Source organism: Poecile atricapillus, chromosome 20, assembly GCF_030490865.1.
Source record: "Poecile atricapillus isolate bPoeAtr1 chromosome 20, bPoeAtr1.hap1, whole genome shotgun sequence".
Lineage (NCBI taxonomy): Eukaryota > Metazoa > Chordata > Aves > Passeriformes > Paridae > Poecile > Poecile atricapillus.
In genome coordinates, this window is record NC_081268.1 from 6,231,056 (window position 1) to 6,257,231 (window position 26,176).

Consider the following 26,176-nt stretch of genomic DNA (forward strand, 5'->3'; position numbering starts at 1 on the left):
GGAACCAGCCCAAGGAGCCTTTGAACAGCACCCGCTGTCCGAGCGATCACTGCCAGACCCTTCCATAGCTGGAAGTGACACGCAGCAGTGTCTGCCCCGCTGTACCGGAGGTTCTGAGCAGTTTGCCCAGCCCCGCGCTCCAGAGCCCGGGCTGAGGGCGAGCGGACACAGGGGACGGCTCAGGGCAAACACATTCCCCAGGAAAGGCCCCGCAGGGCCGGCTCGCAGGGCACAACAACGCCGGGGCGGTCTGGGGGACAAAAGGAGCCAGGTGACCCCGGTTCACGGTGTGTGCCGAGCCCGACACAGCAGAATCCAGTCCCACGCAGGGCAGTGGAAGGAGCCCAACATCGCAGCGGAGCCACCCCCGTAGGGCTGGGCCGCCCTGGCCCCGCCTCGGGGCGCTGCCCGTGTCCCGTCCGGCCCTGCCAGCGCTGCCCGGAGGCCTTCCGGGCCGGCCGAGCCCTGAGCCGGGGAAGCCGGGGGGCCATGGGCCCCGGTGGGCGCTGGGTGCGGGCGGCACACACGGCCCTCAGCGCGGCCCTGGTGCTCGGGCTCCTCCTGCACCGCACGGGTGAGGCGGGGCCCGGCCGGGCCGCGGGGAGGGGGTGTCCGGGGCGGGCCGGGGCCGCTCCGCCCCCGGGGGCAGGCGGAGCACGGGGATCGAGGACGGGGATGGCAGGCGAAGCACGGGGATCGAGGACGGGGATCGCGGCTGGCCCGTGCGGCCCCTGCGGGTCACGGGCTATCTGCGCCCGGCCGCGGCCCGGGGGTGCCCCGAGGGCAGGGGGGTCTGGGGAGCCCCTTCTCAGCCTCTCCTCTCTCGCCCCTCGCCGTCTCTCCCCGTTTCCTCTTCATAGATTCGGGACCCCTTTGCTGGGGCCAGAGAGAAGAATCCCGGACGCTTAACAAGGAGCTGCTGCTCTGTCTTTGGGTACCTTTCAGATCTGCAAAAGCAAGAGGAGCGCGGGGAGCTTCTTCAGCCGCTGATCTTCGTTTTGCTGGTGTTATGCTCGGTCCTGCTGTACTTCAAGGTGTCTCTTATGGATCCGGGTTTTGTTAAGCCTGAAGAAGAAGTGAAGGTAAATCCCTTCGTGAACAGAAGAAAGTGGAGTAGCTGTAAAGTCTATAGGCTTTTCTACTTTTTCCACTCTGGTAGATAAGAACAATCTGAAACAGTTTCTGTTGTGCTGGCATGAAGGACATGCACATACTGTTGGGAGATGAGGACAGACTGTCTCATACTGGTATTTTGTAACAGCAATAGGGTTTACAGGCTTTAAATGTACCTTTCACACCACACTGCCCTTGTAACTATGGCTTTGAGCCCAAGGCTTCTCCTAGAGCAGAGGCTGCAGTGCCCTGTGGAATGTATATATGACCTATTTTACAATAACTGCTGCTAAATGGCACAAGTGCAAAAAAAGCCCTGAACTGAAGGGCAGGCTTGGCAGACAGTGCTCTCTGCAGCTCTATTTATTGAACTCTTTATGGATTTGTTGCCCTCTCAAAGGACACACCCACAAACAAGTTACAGTGAAATAAATGGAGATGCGAAGTTTCAGTGACTGATAGTCTGCCCAGGGTTCACTGCCTGACTCTAGGACAATCTTAGTTATCCGTCATTCATGTCAGTGTTGGCTGTGTATGACTGGCACTGCTCATACTGAAAAGACATTGTTATTGTGTTTAGAAGTGTCCCAGAGCGTGTCCTGTCCACAGTTATTTCTGCCTCTGTGCAAACATTCTTAGGAGGGTTATAGTAATATATTCTCTCTCACTGTACCATAACTGTCTACAACTTCTGTAGGAATTATAAGGAATTATTTTGTTCCTAATGATAGAGATAACAAGCACTGTGTAACTGTGAAGTAAAAAGATGGCAGCAAGACAGCTCAGTCATTCCTAGACAGTAACCCAAGAACACTCCTCTGTCTCCTCTTTCTCTTTTTTTGTAGGAAGGTGAAGATAAAGGAGAAGGTGTGGTGATCCCTCAGATTCCTGGTGACATTAAGCTGCGGCGCTGTGGTTACTGTCTGGTGAAGGTGGGCATCCAGAATATGCTGAAAGAGGAAGGGATGAATGATTTGAAAGCTTATATTGTTCTTCAGCTGCTGTTTGTGTTCTGTAGTTGCTGCTCAGAGGAGGCTGGGCAGACTGTGTAGCTACACAAGTAGTAGTGATGAACACAGGCACACAGGCCAGTTTTCCAAGGCTGAAACAAATCCCTGCTGGCTTATAGAAACAACAATCTCTTTTTGCCATTAGAAAACTGTATTCCACATTCTTACTGCCATGTCAGCCTGACCTTGCAGTACTGTTAAAGAAGTTACTTTGAAAATACCTTGATAGTCAGAAAGGCAGTAGAGTATGACATGTGGGAACTGCTCATTGTTGTGAACTTGTTCAGAGGCCTTAAAACAACAAAACATTGGCCTGAATGGTAAAAGACAGCATGAAGGAGAAATTACAGCAATTAAATTAGCTCTTAAAACAGTTTGCCTTAAGCCTAGAAAGGCTTGTTTTCAGAGTGATCCTTATCAGTTTAATGAAATTAAACATTACCCCACCTCCCAGAAATTCCTGAAGAGTATTGATCAGGAGGAATGAGCGGATTGCAAGAGGAAAAGCTGGCAAAGCATTTATACACTGCAGGGGACAAATCCTAGGAAGCACTACTTTTCTCAGCCAAGTCTTTCATCTGCTCTGTGCCTGGTAATTGAGCTGTTCTCTGTGCAAGTGTCTTGTATTCATATGGAGGCACTTCTCTGTGCATCCCCAAAAAGCATCACATCCCTGCCCACTTTATTTATAGTAGTGGTCCTAGTTTTTCGCCTCAATACTCTGGCTCATGCTTTCTTGACAACACTGATTGGCTTTGTCTCCCTCCTTGGCATGGTGGACTTCCTAAAGATAATAAAGAAAATGTGTAGGTAGGAGGAGTGTGGGAAAGTCACTTAATTTGAATGCCACCCATTTGGGTCTTGACCAGGAGAATCACAATCCCTTTGATTTGTCTGAGCAGTGTTGATGTGCTGTTGTCTTACAAGCAAGTGTTTTAGGGACAATTTTGTGGAGAAAGACAGATTTGAATGATGTTCTCTTCTACCAAACAGGAGTGGGACAGTCATGAATTGTAGCCAGTGGGTTTCTTCTTTTTCTGATTATGTTTTGCAGCAACCCATGAGAGCCAAGCACTGCCAGCTGTGCCAGCACTGTGTGCGCCGCTACGACCACCACTGCCCCTGGCTTGAGAACTGTGTAGGAGAAAGGAATCACCCACTCTTCATAGTCTACTTGAGCGTGCAGCTTGTGGTTCTGCTGTGGGGAGGCCATGTTGCTTGGTAAGGCTGGGAGATGGCATTTGGACCTCTGAGATTGCTGAAAGTTGTGGTGCTCCTTGGGCTGGCATAGAACATAGAAGTGGCAGGACTGGCTTTGGATCTTCACCCTCTTTTGCATCCTGGAGCCTCCTAATCTTGAGCAGAATCTGATAATTTAAGTTTCATTGTTCATTTTGCTTCTGTACATTTTCATACATTTGTACTGTAACAGGATCTTTGTTTACACAATCAAGTGCTGGAAACTCCAACAGGGTTCCAGCTGTTCAGGAGAGGAGTTAACCCAGGGTGATTGTGTTTCACAGCTGCCAGGGGAAACAGCATCTTCTAAACTTAGATTCCAATCAGGACTTCATAGTATATTAACTCTCTGTAGTCAAGGATTATCAGCAGCTCATTAGTTATGAATCAAGCTTAAATGTGTCACCAGGTTTGCTTAGTTTATGAAACTAGTTCTGCTTCTTTAACTGCAGATTTATTTCTGTTTGAATTGAAAGGTCAGGCCTCTACTTTGAACAATCTCAGAAGTGGCTGCAGCACAACATTTTCCTCCTTGTGTCCTTCTTCCTGATATTCATATTCACCATTGTGGTGCTGCTGCTGCTTGTTTCCCACCTGTACCTGATCTCATGCAACACCACGACCTGGGAGTTCATGTCGCACCACCGCATCTCCTACCTGCGGCACTCCGAGCTGGAGAACCCCTTTGACCAAGGGATAATCCTCAATCTCTGGAGATTCTTCTGCTCACGCCACCTCACTGCATGGGAGAACATCTATTTTCACAGGAACAGTGAGCCTGTCTAGTACCAGTGCGCCAACACACCTGGCAGGCTGCTGGGTAGAGCTTTGCTAAAGCAATGGCTGCTGTTTCCTTGCACTGAACTTTACTCCGTCATGGACTATAGAACCTGCTCCACAACCTGTTCATCTGCAGATTATGTTTCAGGGATAGTCAGGGTTATTTTTTATATATAAATAACACTGTTAAAGGCAAGAATCCAGTTCTGGGAAGGACAAAGCCAGCAGAGCTGATTTCCAGACTGACCAAAGTACCTCTCTAAATTTATTTCCTTTTGTTAAGTGCATCCACTTCTCTCCAGAAGAAATGCAAGATTAGTGTGACTATTCATGTTCTCTTCTCCAAGGTCTCCCTTGCCTTTTGCTGCTAGGGAACGGCAGCAATTACAGATAAAACCAGCCAGGATTGGTTTAATTCCTGTGGCCTTTTTTCAGCCAAGTTCTGGCTGTGAGAACTGCAGTGCCTTTTGGCAGTAGCATCAGGCATGTAACAGAAATATTTAAGTAAATATTTAGAGAGTAAAAAGCAAATTTTATTTTATCCACATGCCTCAATACTTTCAACAAAGACTTAAGGCTTAATAATGTTAATGGGAATGAGAAAAAGCTGTAAGACACCCAATTAATGTTATGAGATAATTAACCTGTATTTTGTGATGCCCTGAGCAGCTTCCTCACAGCTTTTTAAGTTGATGATGCTGCTAACAATTCACTGTTTTGAATCAAATCAGTGAAGAATGATACCATTGCTTTTCTTTGGACAGAAAAGTAATCCTTGGCTACTGAGTTATTTCTGCAGATAACATCATGCTCAGGCCTTCGTTGTAGCTTGGGAGAGAAGCAGGAGCAGAGGTGGGTCCCTCTTGCCTAACTCAAGTAACACTTGGTAAAGCTACTACTACCTCAACTCACTACTGACATTTTAATAATACAATTTCAATGTAAAAGCAAAGCTGTCAGGTCCTGGTTGATTAACTGAGATGAGAGATGCTGACACTTTTCAGGACAGCAGCAAGAGGACCTGTTTTCCATTGAAATAAAAGGTCTTACTTAAGATTTCCATGGGGAACTAAAAGGAAGTTTTGGTTGACCGATCTTCGCTTTAAAACAAAAAAGGCTGTGGTGTGAATTTTAGTCCTGACCCTTTTCTGTTAAAACAAAAACAAACAAAACAAGAAAAACAACCACAACAAAATGTTACTTAAAAATATCTTGTGCCTTAATTGTCTTGCCTCAGGAATTAACAGCAACTCAGAACCACAGACGGTGTAGTTACTAACACGGCACAACAGTCCTAAAGCAATTTAAATGCAGCAAAAGATGCTTTTTTTGACCAGCTCCAGAGTTTGTAGTCTGGTTTGTTCAAGGTAGCTTTATCAGAGGGATACCAGAATGCTAAGGATTGTTTTTGAAAAGCTGCTACACCATTCAGAAGGACTCTGCAGTTTGCTTGTGTTGCTGTGATACCTGCTAAAGTGTGGATCATGTGTCACATTGCAATTCCTGGTTCTTCAGGTATCAGTCAAGTGAAAGTTTATCAGCAGGTACAACAGCTCAAAGCAGTTTTGCTGTGTTTGGTATCTCTTTAAAATACACCTAAGTGATAAATTAGCATTTTTTTTACTCAACTGTAAATTATAAAATAAAATATTAAATATGCATTTTTAAATTCTCTATGACTCTCTCTTTGAACCCAAGTTCTAGGTTTCACCTGTGCTAACAATCCACTGTGCTACCTCCCACTGCACACTGGTGTTGAACTAAAGCCACAAAACATACCACAGGGGCCAACAGCAGCTGTGGGGCCAACACTCAAACAATAGTGAGGAAAATGGGTTTCCTGCTCCAAACAGGCCAGTGCACTGCCAGGGCGAGCAGGAGGTTGAAAGGATCTTTGTACATGGGAATTTTCAGAAGCAGCTATACTTGGCTCTGAAAATAGAAAATCTAGGCTGAGTGTGAAATATCCCTGGTTTACACAAACAGAGCTCTTACCTTACTGAATCCTGAAGCACTGGGATCTGTCTTGGCTTAACAATTCCCTAGATCCTTGTCTCCAGCTACAGAACAGCTGCCCTAGTCCCACTCGTGTCTTTGTCTGGTGAAGACAAACTGAAAGAGCAATGATTGTGTCCTTGCTTGCATCAGATGCCTTATCTCTAAAAACCCTTCCCTTTTCGCCCAATGAGCTAACATTATGAATTTAAGACATGAAAATGTATCTTATCAAGTATAATTACAAGATAGATTACAAGGCAATTAAATCACCTTTAACTCACTGATTTTCCAGTACTGATTGTCATTACTTAGCTGCCCCCAAAAATGATACAGGATGTACACACTGATAAAATCTGTGGAGAGATAACCTGACTGCAGTCATTGGTATCTGACAGCTGATGACATCGTGCACTATGTACACAGAGAACCTAAGTGAGAAGGAAGAAAGAAAGAAAATATTACTACTGGCATTTATGGAGAAAACTGAAGTCCTGCCTGTTGAGCATTTTGGTTGGCCCTGACCTGAAACATTTAGCTGACACAAAGGAGATAAAAAGCTGAACATTTATTATATGGAAAGGTATCTTTATTTTCAAAAAAGAAAAAAACATGTGCAAAGCTGTGGAGTTTGATATAATTAAAAACAATAGCTAAGAGTTGGCATCCTTAAGTAGAAAGATTCATCTTCCTTCCGATAAATCACTTGGATCATTATCAAAGATCATCACTTGGTAGTGTTAAATCCATTCCTTGTCTGGCATACACATTTTTATGAGTGGGAAATGGCATAAAATCATTACCAGGAGGGAATGCTGCATCTCTAGAAAATCAATGAGAAGTGGCCATTCCCCTGCTATGCTACAACTTTAAAAAGTCACACTACTTAGTTAGGCTTTTTGCAAAGAGTAACCTGGGCTGCAGAGATGATTTCATTCCATCAAGTCCAGCTTAAATTCCAAACTTCACCTACATTCAATGATAGAAGAAGATATACCAAATCAAACGTTAATTATTCCTTAAAGATAATTGACATCCAGGATTCTTCCAACAAATGAGGCTGGAAAACCCACAGCAGGTTAATTCAGCTTTCAGGGCACTTCATCTTGGGGACATCAGCACTACCTGTACTACAAATCCTGTTGGCTTTTCCACCACTGGCCCTGCAAAGTCTTCTCTATGCTCCCCCAAGGTGGTAACAATCACTTCATGTTTTTATAGCCCAGGAATCACACATCTAAAAGGTGTCTGGAAACAAAGTCAAAGTCCTTGAAGACAGTCTGCTCCTTACGGGTTAGGAGAGAAACCTCCTCCGGAGGAGTAAGGATTGGCTTTTGGGAAGTGAACTCTTCATCAAAGTTGCTGATGTCAGTTGGATCTCTTAATGTGGGCACAAAGGGGGGCTTCAGCCTCCTGGCAAACAAGGCATCCCAGTCAATTCCCTGTAAGAAAAGGAAGGCAACAGGCCAGATTGACACAATTATTTATAAAATGTGAAAGTTGGAGGGAGAATGCAGCCTCCTTTTGGATCATTTGCGACATGTCTTATTTCTACTAATTAAAAAAAAAGAGAGAACTGAAAAAAGGCCCAAAACAAACAGCACAGGAGGTAGAGTGCAGAAGAGATTCCATGCAGTGTATTTTACAGCTACAACTGTATTTAGGAGAGACAAAACAACAGCTCAGCAGTAGCCAGGTGGATCTGTGTATCCCAGCAATTTTTGCTGACATCCAAGTTCTCTTCTTGCTCTAGTGCAAAGCCAGACAAGGGTTATAAGGCTAAAAGCTTTTGGGTAGATGAGTAATAATGAGGTGGGATGGCAACACCTTTGCCTGGAACAGACACATACCACTGACACAAAGCAATTTAACTTAGATTTCTCTTAAGAGTCATGTGTATCCTGCAAATGCAGGTGATCAAACAGACTGACTGACAATCACTGTCATACTAGACAACATCTTTGATGCTGCAGATTTTAAAAGGAATATCTGTTCGTGTACCTAAAGTTAAGTATATTTGTACATAGAAGCAGCACAATCAGAAATAAACTGGCTCTGGAAGCATGAAGATCCCAGAAAACAGACTTGGGGGATGTCATTTCAAGCAAGACTTGAAACATATATTCCTGAATGGAGCAATGAGGTGCAACAGAAGCTATTACTAAGATCTCCCTCATAACAAAGGGAAATAAGCCTCAACATCAACAGACACAAGAAATAAGGGAGAGGTATAAACCAAGTTCCTACCTTAAAAAAGGGCTGAATTTTAATCTCTTCTGCATCTTTTTCCCCTGCTCCCAGTCTACGCTCTGGACATTTCCGAAGCAGCTGCAGAAATATCAGTTCAAAATTAAACAATGGGAACACGGATGAACAGAAATAATGTTCCAGAGAGAAAAACAAAAGAAAGGAGGTGGACTGATCCCTCAGTGTTTCCTCATTCTCACTTTGCACCAAGGTCATCATCTGCCAGGAATAACTCAGACCTAGTTCCTTGTAAACAATTTGCCAACAGCAATAAGATACCTGCCATAAACTGCATGGAGCACCTCAGCTTAATTGTGCACCTGTGATTATGGGGTCACATTCAAAAAGTGAATCCAGCCATCTCCACTGAATGGCTCTGACATTCCTGCCCTTCAATCAACACTTCTCTGTGCCAGACTTAGCAGGAACAGTAAGCAGCCTGCTTAGTCATCCTTACACAGAGGAACTGCGTTTATATAAAGAGAAGGAAGGGAAAATATGTGCAAATTTTAAATATTTCCTTAGCCTATGAAGGCAGCTCCAGATTACACTCACAAATGCTAAACAATCCTAATCAAGTCCCTCTGGATCCATTTACACAGTAAATGCAAATTCCTCAAGGTCCCAGAGACCCATCAACCCTTTACCTTACGGATTATGGAAAGTGCTTCAGTTGAAAGGAATCGTGGATACCGGACTTCATCATTGACAATGCTGTCAAAGACTTCCTCCTCATCATCTCCAGGGAATGGTGACTGCAATTGGGACATTCTATTATTCAATCCACATAGCACCCATTTCTCACTATTAAATAAGCATGAAAATAGCAGGGGGTTGTATGGATTAATTAATGTTTGGCAAGCACTATGAATGAGAAAAATGCAACTGAAATACTAATAAATAGTTGGCTACATTTAGCAAAATTTTACCTCAAGTGGTCAGGTCCCCAAACCTGGTTAGTGAGATCCCCTGAGGGAAGCTGGCCTTACCTCACCAACAAGCATCTCATAAATGAGCACACCCAGGCCCCACCAGTCCACTGCCCGCGTGTATGAGATATCCGTCAGCACTTCTGGGGCCAGAAACTCAGGAGTGCCACAGAAAGTGTTTGTCCGGTCTCCAAAACCTATTCCTGTAGGAAAAGGACACTTTGGTAAAGTCCAGCACAAGTTACTGAATGGATCTGATGTAATCTGGCTCCTCCTGGTGCAAACAAGCACATTTTAAATGCTTTTATAAGTCTCTTGAAGATTACACAACAAGGTATTCTTCCCAAATTCATCATGTCCAGATAAGTGATGGATTTTTTGTTGTTTGGATTTTTTTATTTTTTTTAAATGGGGATTAATACAAGTTACACACAAACACCTACTAAAGCCTGATCCTGATGGCTCAATTGCAGCTTCTCCAGCTACTCACCTTCCTTACACAATCCAAAATCTGCGATCTTCACAAATCCTTCAGCATCTAAAAGGAGATTATCCAGTTTCAGGTCCCTGCATGCAAAGGAGATGAAAGAAAACAATGGATGAGGACTGAGGATTGCCACCCAATATGCTTTTTTTTTGCAAGAGGCAGAAGGTAGATGTTAATAAAGAGAATAAAATCTAGATGGAATAAAGTCTATATTCGGTTTAATCGTGCATTATGTGGAAGATTCCCCTAAACTGATATTTTCCCCTAAATGAAAGGCTCACAAAGCAGCTTGGAGCTGGGTGGGGCTTATTAATCTGGAAAAGAGCTCCCACAAGAGCATGACAAATTACCTGACTATCCCAGTGAAAAAGAAAGCAGTGACTTACAGGTGCCCCCCAGAATGTATTGACATGTCACAGAGGATTAATCACCTGCAACATGCCAGATGAATAGCTTCTAGGTGACTTTCTCTACTGTGAGCACGATGAACATGCTGATAGTGACAGGGAAAAGAAAGACAGGCAGAAAGATTAGAAACCCCAGCAAGAGATTGAGCTCCAGACACAGCTACAGGAAAAAACAACCTTCAAATTGCTGAACTGTCTTGAGTCTCTGCTGCATTACCTATAAACAATTTTCTTCTCATGCAAGAACTGGAGCCCCAAGACTACACAGGCTGTATAAAACCTAAAAGACAAAAATAGTTACCAGGCAATATATGAGATTCAAGTTAAAAATTTATAGTTCCTGGAGACAAGACTAATTCCAACTCACTGTGCCACATGCTCTGGAAAGACATCTTCATGTATGCGCATCATCAGATCCCCACCTGGAGTGTATTCCATCACAAAACAGGCATGATGAGGGGTCTGGAAACATGCAAACATGTTCACAAGGAATGGATGATCAGAAGAATTGACCACCTCAAATATTCGCTTCTCACAGTTCAAGCTGCCAGGATTCAAAGAAAGAAAATGTCAGTGTTAAACAGACTCAGAAGAAAAGCCTGTTTTGAGAAAGAGAGGATGAAGAAGAAAATCTTTACATCTTAAGTTAGAGAAATAAAAAATGAGGGCTAATATAACATTTATCTTATATACTTCCAGACCTTGAGTTTTAGAGTGTTCTTCAGGTGTCACTCTTACAAAAGTTAGACATCATTCTAAGTTTCCTTATTTCTGATTTTAATTATCAAAGTCTTAAGGTCACATTTAACCTTAAGAGTACCACAGCCAGTACACACCATACCTACTAACATTTGATTACAGTTGTGATGATGTAGCCTCTGCCAATAGTACCATCTCAAAACAAAGCTTACCTATCAATTTCATCTCTCCTAATGATGTCTTTTTTCTTCAAGGCTTTGATGGCATACAGCTTCCCAGTTGCCTTGTATTGGGCCAGCAGTACCTGAAAGACAACAGAAAAGCTGTACTTCAAACAATCTCATATTTCCTTATCAGATTACTTAACTCAAATTGATGCCAACTATTTCCATCCACTCCAGACAGTCATCCTCAAAAACAAACTCAAGGAACTCAAAAAACAGAGCACTTCTGTCTGTATTGCTCCTCGTGCTGCAGCAGTCCAGAAGGATGTCAGTGAAAGTTATGTACTTCTCCCAAACAGTACTATCACAGCTGGCCCAGTGCTTTAGGAGCATCTCAGAGTTCTCACAGAGAGAGCCATGCACAACTTTGGGAATGGAGCTCTTGCATTAGTGATCATGAAAGGAATGGTAATGGTGCGCTTTGATCTAGCACTCTCAAGACAGCTTTCTCCAGGCTTTGAAGTCACAAATCCTCAGGAATTTTGACTGTTAACAAGTTACCAGCTGCCTGTGTGGCTGGGCTAGGTTTGTTGTTCCGTATCTGCACTGCAACAGATCTCTCCTGTACTGCAATGTTTCTATTCAGACCCCCAGGCAGAGCCCCACTGTCACAACCACTGCCCTCCTCCACAGAGTACTTCTCTACTACCTTCCCAAAGTGGCCACGACCCAACATAGCAATGCAGTGAAAATCCTCGAGCTGAACTGTCCTTTTCCTGCAGAAAAACAGAGAAGAGACAGGACTCAAGAGATGAACAGATAACAAAGGATTGTGTGTTTGTGTCAAGGGAAGAAGCTCTGTAAACCAAAAATGAATGCAAACAGCTGTGCCAACCACCCCTCACCTAATTCTGACAACTAAAGCTTGCGCCACTTAAGAAAGAAGAAGCTAACCCTGTTGTAAGGAAATTAGCAGAGTCTGACTTCCACCTATACTGACAACAGGAGCAACAATTCTGACTCTTCTAGGCTCATTCTCTCAGTTGCTTTCAATAACAGGATTAGTTCCTCTCCACTCCCATCGCTGGGGTAGTAAGATGCAATTTCACCTATGCTCCTTTGAGCAGGCTCAGCAGCAATTGTAATCAGACAGGAACATGTCTACAATGCTAGGAGGATAAGGGTGTAAGAAGAAGTTCTCAAGCAGGAACTGGAAATAAAACACACTGGGACAACAGACAACATGTTGTTGAAAGAAAACAGCTGAATAAAGAGATGCCACAAAATGTAATGTCAGCCACAAGGTGTTATCAAGGAAACTCAGGCTACAAAATTGCTAGAAAATAATTAAAAAACCAAAACAATCTACACCCTAAATGCTTTAGTCCAGGATCGTTTTTAAAAGGCAACAGACACTCCATACTCCTCCAGTAAAGTGAAATGAATAGCTGAGTATCTGTCCATGAAGATTTTGCTATTTTTGCTTTTTAAGTCAGTCTTTGTTCAAAATTGGTAAACTGGTTTTTTGCTTGTCTTGGGTATATTTACTGCTGTGTATCCCTGTTACATACAAAATGTGTCTGTATAAGTGCCACAGATTATAATCGACTTCCTCTTTTATGCCTCCCATCATAATGAGAGACAATGTACTGAAAATCAATAGAAATAGAAGAGTGTGAGGGATGCCAAAAGTAGTTGAGAAATGTATTACTTGGCACACAGACACATCTAAATATACTACACCACGGCACATCAAACACAAGGAAACCATTGAAGACAGCTAAATTACTTTTACCTTCTACTAAATCACCACAATCTCAATAGGCTCACTATTTGGGTTAATGAACAGATAAGACACAGCAGACATTTAGAAAAGTAAAGTTCAGAGAGTATTTTTCATTGTATTGTCTGCAGTCAGCATTAAGAATTTGCTGCTGAGAAACCAAAGCACACCTTGAGCCAAATTTTAGACTTCATGCCTAAAAATTTGAGCCCAGTGACTCTTTAATCTGTGACCTGAGACAGCCCATGCTATCCAGTTACCTTGGAGACGCTGGGATTGGAAATCTTGTTACAGGAGAGCTGCAAGACTTCTCCTCAACATGTAGCCTCTTCAGGCACTAGGAGGAGAAAGAAAAATACAGTGGGCCATTCTCTGAGATAACCAAATCTAACCTAACACCTACATCCAACTTTTCTCCTCTGTCAGGATCCAGCATGACCACAGAAATGCTCTTGCAGATGGTCATTGCCTCTGCTTGGAGGCAAGTAGCATAAAAACAGATTATGTATGAGCACACAAAAATATTCCCATGTAAAAGAATTTTTATAGGGTCAAATCTTTTAAAAGAAACACTTTTAAAAGTCTAGGATAGAACATTTACTTCCTAGAAAATGGCATCTCATATCAAGAGTCACAATGATCAAAGAACGCAATTTCTGCTATCACAAAAGCCAAATAAGAAAGAGTAAAATGTGGTAGAACAGGTCATTTTACTGCTCAAAGCAATTTTCCTGCTCCTTCCTATCAAAAAAAGTAGAGCTTTCGCCCAGTTTCTTTAACAACAAAGAACCTCATTTGCTCCTGAAAGCCTGCTGACCCTCCTTTCCTGCTTTCCCTATGCAGTCTGTTCTATACTCTTGCCCTGAACTCCCAATGCTGACCTACCTACCTTTGCTTCTCCAAGAAAAGCAAGTTGTAATTTTTAAAAAAGAGGGAAAAAAAAAAAAAAGAAAAAAAAAGTCCAACTCTTTTTGAAGACTCCATGCCAAAATGGTTCACTGGATTCTAAATTTCTGGAGATCAGCCAGCTAATGAGGGACCTGCCTAAAGTATAGCAAATTTCTTCAGTAATAAACAAATTAGAACAGGGCCTTGAAAGAACACCAACCAGCAAAGACAACGTTCCCAATTAGCCCAGATGGTTACCGGAGAATCTGCAGGAGATGGTGTTGATTCCTTGGAGTTGGCCATCAGGAAAAGGCGTGGAGGTTTGGGTGGTGCTCCATCAGCAAATGTAAGCTTAGCCACAGGGAAGTCACTGCATTTGTAAGACAGAATTGAAGCAGATTTTGGCTTAGGGCAGAACATTGTACACAGACACCTTTGCATCACCTCTGATGTGCTAGTTCAGTCCAAATCACTGGACAACAGGACTCCCTGACTCACACCATAAGTCTGTGAAGTACCAACAAGAATATTCTTTCCTAAATTAATTAAAAGTTGGTTAGACTCACATTCTAACACTGGCTCTCTGATGCTATAAAATTAATGAAACACAGGTATGTAGAAATAAGTCAAGAATTTAAATAACTCTTGATTTTAATAGCAACACAATAACTGAGTCCATTTTTTTTCTTTACTAGATCCTGTGCCTCAGTGGGAATAATCTCTTTAGAGAATAACTGACTCAATTAAAAATAATATTTGGGGGGAAATTTTCTTCTATAGCACATTCAAAATCTCAGCTACGTCCCTGAGTGCTACATTACTCATGAAAGCAGAGTGTGTTTTTATCACAACAACAACAACATGGTGACCTTGCATAGATCAGTTACTGTACTGGTGAAGACGTTTTAATGAATGAAATTTTCTTTCCTTCAGAGCACAGAAATTGTGCATTTTTTTTTTAGACAGATAAGTTTTTCTCATTTATGTCTTCCTCCACCTCTGTGAAGTGCAACAGAATTTTAAGATACACCCTATACCCATTCCAGAGTGTTACACAACACTCAGGACATCACTTACCTACTCAATTTGGACACTGAATCACTTTGTGGAGAAACTGAAGGAAAGTCTGTGTGATTGGGATCATGAAGTGGGGGACTCAGAGTGCTGATGGAACTACAAGGAGGGAGGAAACTCATCATCAGGCGACCCCAAGCTGCAACATTCATGTTCATTTGAGGAGCTCGGAGAAATTCCTTCCCTGGAAGAGTCAGAGTTAAACCACCAGTAAGATAACAACACACAAACTACAGTCTCACATAGTGTTAAACTCTAGTTTTCAACCAAACACCTGTGGGTTGCCCCAAAAGGGTAGTTCACCCTTGGGAGAATGGGCTTTTCTTCAGAGAATTCTCCATTCATCGGGAGCAGCATGGCTGGTTAAATTAGTACAGTTCGAGTTCTGCATCTTCTTACAGAATCATGAAATGGTTTGGGTTGGAAAGGACCTTAATGGCCATCTAATTCAAACCCCCTGCCATGGGCAGAGACACCTTCCACTATCCCAGGTTGCTCCAAGCCCCATTCAACCTGGCCTTGGGCACTTCCAGGGATGGTGCAGCCACTGCTTCTCTGGGCAACCTGGGCCTCACCACCCTCAGAGGGAACAATTTCTTCCCAATACCCCATCTAATCCTGCCCTGTCAGTGGGGAGCCATTCTCCCTTTAATCCTGTCACTCCAGACCCTTGTCCAAAGTCCCTCTCCAGCTTCCTTGGAGCCTCTTTAAGGCACTGGGAGAGCCTTCTCTGCGCTAAACAGCCCCAATTCTCTCAGCCTGTGTTCAGAGCAGAGGAGCTCCAGCCCTCTGAAGCATCTTGGTGGTCCCCTCTGCTCCATGAGGTCCATGTCCTTCTTATGCTGGAGGCCCCAGAGCTAGGTAGTCTGTTAAATAACTAGCAATTAAATCCTCCTAGCAATGTTAATTCTGAGTAACAGCATGATGACAACACTACATTACAGATGGTGCTGCAGCCAGGCTGCATGCACTTCATGTGACTGAACAAACTTTCACAAACACAGTAATTAGCAAGAGTTTTAACATCTCTCAGACTGAGTAGGACAGCAGAACCTGCTTGTGCAACCTCTGCTCTCACCCTGGACAGTCACTTCTCCAGCCCCTCACCTTTCTGTTTGGGGAAAATGCGCTTCTGTCGCTGCAGTTTTGGCTTCCTCTCAATGACAGGATTACAGAACATCACCTGTCAGAGAAGCAAAAGGGATTTTTCAGAATTCTCCATTTAAATTGTAAACCCAAATTTTCACACATGTCTGTTTTCTCATCAAAATCTCCATTCCCATGTGTTTGGTAAGTTTCGAGTCACTCCCAGACTTGGTTATTCCAGATTCACCCTCTAATCAGCTTCTACTTCAGTTGTAGGTTTAGAGATTGGAATTATCTGCTACCTGAAATCCAGAAAACTCCCAGAATTAAGACCAATTTGAATCTCCCAAAAACTTTATCTAATTTGAAGCCATGCATAAAGAACACACCCATTTGTAGGATAATAGACACAGTAGTTCATGGCACAGAAGTAAAAACAAAAAACCCAAAACTAAATGCCACAAACCAGCCACAAAAAACAAGAAGGCAGGGAGAGGAGGCCAATTTTTGTACATGAGGTCCAGATCCTACTTTGGAATGATAACCACAGGAACTTTCATCACAGCACAAAGGAGAAAATACTGTGGCTTTTAAGGGATTATCAAGATGATCTCTACATTGATGGTACTTCAAACTATTATTAGGCTCAGAAAGATGATAAAATAAGCATAGCCAGAGGGAGTTTGGATGTCTGATTCTACAGTCTCTATGATTCAATCCTGACCATTAAGCCATATGTTTAATTAAAGTGCCACCAATGACTCATAATGAAAGCAAATAAAAATGAACAGATTTCACAGCGCACACACACATAATTACAGTGGAGTAGCTGAAGATCACTCCAGGCTATGGCATGTGCACATCTATTATATCGTGTTGCTCCTTATTCTTATATGGGCTATTGATGCAAGAGGGTTTCAGGAATCATTCTACCCCTCTAGATTATTGTTCCTTCCATTCTTTGTATTCTGGGTTGAACAACTGCTTTCAGGGCAGAATTCTCTGAAAAAGAAACAAAGCTTACATTTATACCTCTGCAAAAAGCATTCCTTGGGGCTCCAGCAAGAGGCACATCCCATGACGTTCATTATCAAGAAAATCATCCAAACGTAAAAACTTCACTGCACAAAGTTCTCTCCAATCTCTCCAATAAATTGCGATTTCTAGCTCACGAGACTGGTGGGATGGGTGAATGGTGGAGGAGAAAACAAAGGCAGAATAATTACATACTGCTCCATGCTCTGGAAATGGCACACATATTTGCAAAAAATAGAATGGAATGGAATGGAATGGAATGGAATGGAATGGAATGGAATGGAATGGAATGGAATGGAATGGAATGGAATGGAATGGAATGGAATGGAATGGAATAGAATGGAATAGAATGGAATAGAATGGAATAGAATGGAATAGAATGGAATAGAATGGAATAGAATGGAATAGAATAGAATAGAATAGAATAGAATAGAATAGAATAGAATAGAATAGAATAGAATAGAATAGAATAGAATAGAATAGAATAGAATAGAATAGAATAGAATAGAATAGAATAGAATAGGTAAACTAAAGAGTATGCATAAAAAACTTCTTTAGTGCTTCTGTTCCCTGCTTTTGATGGTTTTAGATCTTCTTAGCCACAGACCCTCTTGGAGGTTGCTGTCTTGGCTCTCAATTTAGAAATCCCTAAGAGCCACTTTACTGATAATATGAAATAAAACCTCAGATAAGGAGAGGACAGCAGATGTTGCTCAAGGTGAATCTCTGGCAAAGATGCTCTGCCTTCAGGAGAAGGCCGGGCTGACTGGCAAATCAAGGACATGGAGACAGCATCAAAATGGGGCTAAGTGGAATGGCAGCTAAACAAGCAAATCAGGTAAGGTCAAATGGAAAAACAAACACCACCTGAATCTGAGGCAGGCTTACCCGGTCCAGCTCAATGGTAAAGCTCTGGTCCCATGCCTGGTTATTAACTGGTCCCCAGTTTGTTTGGCCAACCACTTTATTGTCCACTTTGAGTACAGCAAGGACCTCATCTGGACAAAGGAGGAAATATGGATTATAAAGTTTTACCAAAGCAAATCTCTCATGCTGAAGGTGGACATCCCAAGCAATTTCCAGGACAGTCCTAGGAGGACCAGACATAATGCAATTCATTCTCTCTCTTAGTTTTGCAGAAATCGGGTTTTTTATAACAACACTCATACCAGGCTGACCCAGTGAGAAGCCCTCTTGCTTTGATATGCCACAGGCAGGTCAACAGGGAGCCCTGTACTCACTACATGGCTCTTCATTCCGGTATTTTCCTGCAACACCACGGCCATGGATGCCCAGGCCAACTCGTGTCCGGGAAAGGGATCTTAAATCACTTGGGCTGCCACAGATGGGAGAACTTGTCATCCGGGAGCGTCCTGGAACATTTTCCAATAGATCCTGACACCCCATCAGTCTCACTTCTAGTGTTCCTGAGGAATTTTAGGAGAATAAGGAATATTATTATGTAAAAGATAAAGAGATTCCAGTTAACCAGATCTCAAAGAGATCCCAGAATTTCTCAGATTCATGATTTCTTGGTTAGTAGTTTAAACTGACTCCAGATTAATAGACTGCAAATCTGTATGCTCAGAAAGCTCTGCCTAACCTAGAAGACAGAAGTCCAGCTCCTAGAACATCCAATGTCCATATAACAACGAGAAGAAATAAAATTAATTTTTCTCTCTGTCCTCCTCAAAACAACATGTCATGCAGGATCCCTTTACCTGTAAGGGCTGTAGGTTTGATGACTGAAGTGGGCTGGATGCTGCTATGCCGGGCTCCCAGGGAGGAAGTGTTTACTAGTTCCTGTTTGATGAGTGCTCTTTTTGGGTGATCTGGAGCAAGCTCACTGAGTTGACGTTCCAAGGAGAAACGCAGCAGATCAATCTTCTGAGAGGACTCTTGCAAACGACCCTGAGCCTACCAGCATGAAGAACAGAAAGCAGGCAGAAATTTTCCATGTAGAGCCTCAGATCAGGTATTATGAACTACAGTAAGCTTAGAAAAAAATCTAACAAGGCAACATCTTGCTAATACAGGACAAAGACAAAATATCTTCCCATAGAGCTTGAACCCCCACCAGTGTCACCTCTGATGTTCCTGAGAAATTCCACCAAAGCAAGGAACGCTATCCCTAGTAAGGAAAATGATCCCAGTCTGTCACGACAGAGAGACAGGAAATTCCTGAATTAGTAACTTGGTTAACCCTGCTCATTCATCCAAAATCACTAATGTGGGGGTATGAAACCACCCTCTCAAGAAGGCCTGAGAAATGCCTGCTTACCTCAGCCAAAAACTTGCGGTCCTGTACCCGACTTCCCCCCAGGATCTTCAGCACATTTTTCGCCCCCTCTGCTACAGCAGCTTCAATGCGCAGGTGATGCCTCAGCTCCTCAATCCGCAGCTCCAAAGCACTGATTGTGGTCCCCACCCTCACTGGCCATTTGGGAGGTAAAACATGGCAAGGATGAAAATTAACCAAGTACTGTGGATTTTAGGGCTCTGTCTGCATCTGTTGTGAGCTGTATCAGTTACTTAAAGCATGTTACCTGCTGGATCCACTGTATCTTCCATCCCTCCTGCTGACTGAGATACTTTCACAATGTGCATGCGGATTATTTCAATCTTTGTCTTGCTGTCCTGAAGCATCTGCTGAGCTGTAGCCAACAGCTTCCTCTCCTGCCAAAAGGAATCAGATGCAGAGAGAGAACCATGATCACTAAAAATGGGTGATGATGACGGCCTCACATATGAGGGTGAGGTGGTACCTGCACGAAGAGTCATAACTGACTCTGAAATGGAATACACAAGTGGTTATGTAAGGGAGGCACCAGTGAGGATCAAGGACTCTGAGATCACGATCTCCATTTGCAGAGGGAAAGGACAGGTCAAGGACATGCCCAGTTAATACCAAATCCTGCAGCCACTGAGACTTGTTCCCTGGTTAACTGTGCTTACTGTGTTCTGTAAGCAGAGGTTTTGAACAAATAAAAATATCACAGCCCTCTTCTACTGCTGGTCTTACTGAATTACGATTCATAATAAGCTTGGATTTGAAATGCTTTAAATTATCTTTTGACTTTTAAGTATGATTATGCTAAACTCAAAAAATGAGATGAATATGAATCCAGTAAACCTCTGAAAATTTTTCTCACATAAAGAGATACCACATGCTGTGCTTTATCCTAAACAACTCAGTGATATCAAAACATCACACCAAATAACTCAGATACAACACCAATGTTTTCTTAGCTTTCTTTCCTCATTAGTGACTTAATGTACCTCTTATACTGCCCTTATGTGCTGTCATTATGCTGAGACTCAAAGTACAGAGCTAGGATTCAGGCAAGCAAACTTTGCAAATTAATTTCTCTCCCACATCAATGATCAGAGAAAGATTTATGTATAGACTTAAAATACAAATTTTGATCCAGTAATCCATGCTTCCAAATGCCTCTTTATTCCTGCTTACCTTGGATGTTGAATACATTTGGATCATGTTTTCAGCCCCTTGTTTCACTTTCATTTCAACATGCAGCTGCTTTTTCAAAGCTTCAACCTTCCTTGCCATGGGATCTGGGTTTCTTTCCCAGAGACAGGGATCTGGAGATACAGATCCATCTGCACAAACAACACAATCAATACCATTAGTCATCTTGTCTCGTTTCATTTCACTGGGTTATAGATGCGTGACTCTGCAAAGGAAAGTTAGGCCATAAAATAAGGTACAAAAAGGTCATGTCTACAAAACTGACTGGGAAACACTTTCAAATGAAGCTCAAGCTCATATATGTAAATATTTCTTAATTTATCAATGAACTCATTCTAACAATCACTCTTCCAATTTTACACTCATTCATCATAGAAAATACTTAGATGTTCAACTGCACAGAAACCCTATTCAAATCTCTTCAATTCCACCTACAAGCTATTCCTGAATATTGCCCATGCCCACCACTCTCAGCTGGTTTTCTCCCTACACCTCCTTTCACCTTTATAGCACCATCCTGAACTTCTCATGCCACAGATCATTTCATCAGCTAAATACCAAGAGGCTCTCACTACTCATGAGACCTCAACAGAAGACTATATCAATCCAAGATCTCTAGAGATTGAAGCACTCTAACAGAATGTTCCAGGCAATCATGACCCAAGACCTACCTGTTGCACTCTCCTCTTTGTCTGTTATCACAATCCTTGCATTGAGCTCCTGAAGTTCCCAATGCAGCTGCTCCAGTTTTCGGTTGGAAGATTTCAGCACATGCTCAATGTGAACAAGATTCTTTCTGTCTGTTGTCGCTTTGCGCAGATTTTCTGCTCCCTCTTTAATCTTCAGTTCTTTCTGTATAGCCCGACGAAGCAGTTCCTTCTCACCCTCCAGTTTCTGCTGGAAGCTTGGATCCATTAAGTTCATACCATTGCCCAGCTGCAAGAGAGAGCTGCCCTGCAGCCCAAGAGCATTGAGCAAGAGGATTTCACACTGTCCAACCATTTTTATGACACTGCAGCAATACTTTCATAAGATTCCACTCCTTCATTTCATTCAGAAATTCTGAAGTCAATCTTTTCATCAATTTTTCAAGAAGACAAAGCTACATTTCAATTGCAAAGGACAGAACACAACTTTGATCTCGACATGCCTTAATTTGATTTTAAACCATAATGGAGAGAAACCTTTATCTTACTTGTCCCCTCGTTATTTAATGTCTACACACATCTTTGTTCTTCAAGAATCAAATCTCAGCCAATATTTGCTCTTGTTCTGATCAACATTAACTTTTAGCAGTATGATGTTTTAGATACAGATTTTTATCTGACTATATCTTGATGCTGACTGCTCAAAGACACATCTCAGCTAATCTGTTAGAGCTTTTAGGAATGCCACCAGCATGTGTTAACTCTCAGCTGTTGTCCCTGAAGAAGAAAAACGCAAGCCCTACAGCTGTTTCTACAAATGAACAAGCAAAAGAATAAGTTTGACCATGTACTGTGTCTGAAAAGATGAGCAGACTGGTGTCTCAATATCTGCTCTCTGAAAGCCACATTAAATACTGATTATTTTGAGTAGCATTAGTGGCATTTACGCTTGTCCCGAGCTTTGTTTTACATTACTTTACATTAAGTTACATCCAGTACTACTTGTTCTATTGATACATGGCTCAGCAACAGCACTGAGCTGCTCCATCACAGACTCTGGACATACCCAGTTTTGGCAGAGCAGAGGTTTATCTCACTGCCCAAATAAACACTGGATTCAAACAAGAGATGCAAAATATCCCTAACAGTGCTACCCAACACCAGAACACATCTGAACAAGAGCTTGTGCTTCCCTCTTCAACAGGAGAGCAGCTTTAAGGCATCCAAAGCAATGAATGCATTCATAACCTCACATTAATGTGGCTTAAATGCAAAAGAAGTGGTCAAGCACTGCTACAGTAACTGGCTTAACATCACAGAGCTTATCAGTGCCTAAAGACAGGGCTCAGGAATCCCAGCTTGTTTTCACACTCTGTCACTGGTTGACCACATTTCCAACAACAAACCACACTGGCTTTGTGTTACTCATGTACATTAATACACTTCCAGAGTGTGCTGTGCATCCAAAGCCTCCTCCAGAAACAATTACTTAATCAAAGACTCAACCAAACATCCTTGATTAGTTTTTGATAAAATTTCAGTCCAATAGCACAAAGAAAAAGGGAAAAAAATCCATTTTAAAAGTTGGCCTAAATCCAAGCTTTGGCCTAAATAGCCAAAATAGGAGTTGTTCAGATTGGTAACAAAAACAAAAAGGTTCAGACTAACATCCTGATTCCAGGAAGTTCTCGCCCAATTAGTAAAGCCAGGAACTAAGCCAGAGCTTTGAAAGACATCCAAAGTTTTGTGAGGAAGAACTTGAATCATGGAGCTCCTGAGTCACAGGCAACCTTTACCAGCCCTAAGTTGGAAAATCAAAAAGCTCTTTATCCAGACTGTAGCAAGTTACTAAAAGGAGTTTGATGGTTACAATTCTCATTTAAATAACTAATAAAAGCACATATATTCATCTTCTATCCAAACTATACAAATGGGTGTAAGAATTTCCCCCCTGGATCCACTCAGAGCAAAGGAATGAGCAGTTGTACAACAGTAACACCACTAAAAGGTGCTGAATATGAAGCTCTGGGTATTGATTCAGTCTTGGCAGTCCTCAGGTCAATTTTCCTCCACACCAGTCTCTGCCAAAACCTAATCTGAATATCAGTTAATGCATCAGGCTAAATTTCTAAATATATTTAGAATAGAACACATTTCACTTCCCCATCTTCCCCTTTCAAAGGAGGGGAAGGATCAAAGAGTGCTATAACATCAACACTGTTTGCACCAGGAAGATAAAATACTCCATTTTTGAGAAGCACAGGAAAGGCAAATTTGCATTTGGGTTGAGCTGTTTTGCCTTCTGGCTCAGGAATTTTGGTGGGGTGTCAGGACACTGACACAGCATGTGCTGCAGCTGTTCTTGGGTTCCCTGGAAAGGTCAGTCTCCAACACAATCCTGAAATGCACTTACAGTTTGCAGAGATATACCCAAAGTAGCTGAAATTGGTTTGCTTTTGGCACTTGTAGTGGAGATGCTGGAGCTCACCCAGGGCTTCTGCCAGGCTCGTGTCATACCCAAGTGTCCACACTGCTTTCTAACTTGCAAAAATTTCAGCAGTATGAGTTACACCTAATCCTTTGGATTGCAGCCAGGGAGATCCCATCCCATGCTATCAATTATGCTCAGCTTGGAAATGAGTTCACCTGCACAAAGCCCAGAGCAGACCTGGCCTTTACACTTTCAACGCTAACACAGAAATTGACTTACAATTTGATTTAATAAGCCAGTGGTGAGGCTGCCAACATCCCTGCAGCCCAAACATTCCCAGGACATCATAAATCCCATCTTTCAGAGCAACTTTGTGCCGTAGGGATGAGACCCACATCGGGGAGCCTCTTGCCAGCCACATTTATGTCTTACAAGAAAAAATCACGGCTAACTTAGGAAAAGGCACTGTGGTCCTGCCTGGAGCCTTAGCAACTCCAAGGCTGAGGGTGGGAAGCAGAGAGCCCAGGAAGCACCGGGATGGGAAGAACCAACCCGGGTGACAGCTAGCGGTCTTTGCGTCTGTCTCTCTGTCCCTTCTTTCCCAGATTAGGCTTGAAACTTTCGTCTCAAGGGAATGGGGCAGGACATCTCCCCCTCTCCGGGGAGCTTGTTCCAGACACCAGTGTTTTCCCAGCACGGAGCCTGGCTGCCCTCCCGGCCCCGCGCCAGCCCCGGCAGCCGCCTTGCCTCCCACACCTCCTCCTCGACGCCGAGAGATTTCCTCAGCAGGCACCAACCCAAACCCCATTTCCCTGAGGCGAAGAAGGACATATTTTGGGGATCCCACCAGCTTCCCACACCCTCTCCCACCGCCTTGGGGCGCGGCCATGCGAGCGGAGGGGGAGCGGCGTGAAGCCCCTCACCACAGCTGCCTCTGCCGGGGCTCCCGGCGGGGCGGGACACAGGATTTTCCCGGCGGGGGATGGATGGAGGGACCCCCAAAGGGCACAGGGACTCCCAGAGGGAGCAGGGCCGCAGTGCTTTCCCGGCGGGGGCATTGATGGAGGGACCTCCGAAGGGCGGAGCGGTGCTTTCCCCGTGAAGGACCCCCAAAGGGCAGAGCAGGGTAGGGTGCTTTCCTGGCGGGGCGTGGATGGAGGGAGTTCCAAAGGGCACAGGGAACCCCAAAAGGCGGGGGCACCGCCTTCCCCCAAGGCGCTGCTCGCCCCGCTGCCACCCCCGAGCCCTCAGCGCTCACCTGCGGGGTCGCCATTGCCGCCATTGCTCCGCCCGGACCGGCACTTTTCAAACTCGGCGGTCCCGGGGCCGCCGCCAGCGCCCTCTCGCGGGGGCGGCCCGGGGGAGCCGCCGGCGGGCGGCCCGCGGGAGCGGGACAAGGAGCGGGAGCCGCCCTTCCCCTCACGGCCCCGGGGCAGCCGCCGCTCCAGCCCCCGGCTGAGGTGGCGCCGCCGCCTCCGCCCGCCCCGAGGGGAAACGCGCGGCCGAGGTCCCGGGAGGCCGCGGGAAGGAGCGAGGACGCCGCGGACGCGGAGGTACCGGACATCGCCCGCCGGGGAAGGAGAGGCTGGAGAGAGGCTGGGGGGGGTCAGTGCCCGCGGTGGCACAGAGGCTGCGGGCCCGTGCCGAAGGGAGGGGACGGGAGGCACAGGGGCAGATCCCCCGCTCCGTCCCTCTGGAATCCCTGAGCAGAAACCCCCGCGGGTGGCCCCAGCCGGGGCCCTTTGTGCTGGGGCCAGCGGGTGGTTCCCGGTTTCAGTTCTCCACACGGGCTCGTGACCGGCGTTTGTTCGTAGGGGAACCAGCGAAGTGCAGCTCTCCTTGCGACGGCATCCCTGGATCCCATCCCTGGAACGGGGTGATGCCTGTCACAGTGCTGGGCTCCGGGGAAATTTTCCCCTGCAGAACTGCCCCCTTCACACGTAAGATCTGGGGTTTCTGCTGAATATTTGAGCGAACAAGCATCCCCCGGCCATCGTAGTGAAAAAACGCCGTGCTGCAGTACTGCCACAGCATCGCACAGAACCGACAGTGTGTCACAGGCTCAGTGCTCGAAACAAATTAAAAAGATACTTGCTGTTTTCAGGTGTTTAAAGACGCTCCTCAGCAGTATTACATAATGTTACTACCCTACTAATATGCATTGCAATCATGGAGCAGTGCACAACTGTGAATTAGAAGGCATTTGGAGGTGATAGTATTCCCACACACGAATTCAGAAATATACTAATAAACAGAAGTGTGTTCCTTTTACTTAATTAGAACAGTTTTTCTAGACTAAACATTTCGTAAGCAATTTGTAACTAAGTAATTAATAAAAGGAACTCATCATAAAATTAAAAATTTGGACCTAGCTTAACTGACTTGAATTAATAAAGCCTTAAACGATACAAAACCTTTGAATATGCCCCTGTTGTTAATAAAGCAAGTGCATTTGATTAATATAAACCCTTCAGAAACCTGATGCTATTTAGAACATGGTCCAGGCTCTGTTTAGTGTTTAAGCAATTATTTTAATTTGACTGTTCATTCAGTGGAAATACTGGAAAGGGGAAAATCAACAAAGGGGAAAATCATCAGTAAGTGTAGACCGAGTTCCAGAGGAGCAGGGATGCTTCCACACCTCCAGCAATCAGGATCAGGGCTGTGTTTTGCTT

At 44.0% G+C, this 26,176-nt stretch overlaps 2 protein-coding genes across 2 annotated transcripts; one reads left to right on the plus strand and one right to left on the minus strand.

Annotated features, from left to right (window-relative positions):
* The first annotated feature begins 370 nt into the window (after positions 1-370).
* On the plus strand, positions 371-6,524 carry ZDHHC12 (zinc finger DHHC-type palmitoyltransferase 12). The gene is made up of 5 exons (XM_058854030.1): positions 371-574; positions 946-1,082; positions 1,959-2,045; positions 3,178-3,344; positions 3,839-6,524. Exons 1-5 carry the CDS (start codon positions 490-492, stop codon positions 4,146-4,148), a joined length of 786 nt encoding a protein of 261 aa, XP_058710013.1. The 5' UTR covers positions 371-489; the 3' UTR covers positions 4,149-6,524.
* Positions 6,525-6,673: 149 nt separating this feature from the next.
* Positions 6,674-24,880, minus strand: PKN3 (protein kinase N3). The gene is made up of 22 exons (XM_058854026.1): positions 24,760-24,880; positions 21,095-21,377; positions 20,406-20,554; positions 19,483-19,612; positions 19,218-19,369; positions 18,658-18,853; positions 18,178-18,363; positions 17,825-17,934; positions 16,934-17,077; positions 15,923-15,998; positions 14,819-14,999; positions 14,000-14,111; positions 13,114-13,190; positions 11,780-11,846; positions 11,119-11,210; positions 10,575-10,751; positions 10,425-10,487; positions 9,804-9,880; positions 9,374-9,516; positions 9,032-9,139; positions 8,385-8,465; positions 6,674-7,579 (listed from the first exon to the last, which is right to left on the minus strand). Exons 1-22 carry the CDS (start codon positions 24,781-24,783, stop codon positions 7,367-7,369), a joined length of 2,841 nt encoding a protein of 946 aa, XP_058710009.1. The 5' UTR covers positions 24,784-24,880; the 3' UTR covers positions 6,674-7,366.
* Positions 24,881-26,176: the final 1,296 nt, after the last annotated feature.

What these genes read in the sequence shown, in the direction of transcription:
- ZDHHC12 (XM_058854030.1), top strand. Translation starts at nt 490, where the DNA reads ATGGGCCCCGGTGGGCGCTGGGTGCGGGCGGCACACACGGCCCTCAGC. An exon ending in GCTCCTCCTGCACCGCACGG is followed by an intron (nt 575 to 945) that starts GTGAGGCGGGGC and finishes GGTACCTTTCAG; the next exon opens with ATCTGCAAAAGCAAGAGGAG. An exon ending in TGGGGAGGCCATGTTGCTTG is followed by an intron (nt 3,345 to 3,838) that starts GTAAGGCTGGGA and finishes TTGAATTGAAAG; the next exon opens with GTCAGGCCTCTACTTTGAAC.
- PKN3 (XM_058854026.1), bottom strand. Translation starts at nt 24,783, where the DNA reads ATGGCGGCAATGGCGACCCCGCAG. An exon ending in CGGCAATGGCGACCCCGCAG is followed by an intron (nt 21,378 to 24,759) that starts GTGAGCGCTGAG and finishes CTTGGGCTGCAG; the next exon opens with GGCAGCTCTCTCTTGCAGCT. An exon ending in TCAGTGTCCAAATTGAGTAG is followed by an intron (nt 14,112 to 14,818) that starts GTAAGTGATGTC and finishes TTACAAATGCAG; the next exon opens with TGACTTCCCTGTGGCTAAGC.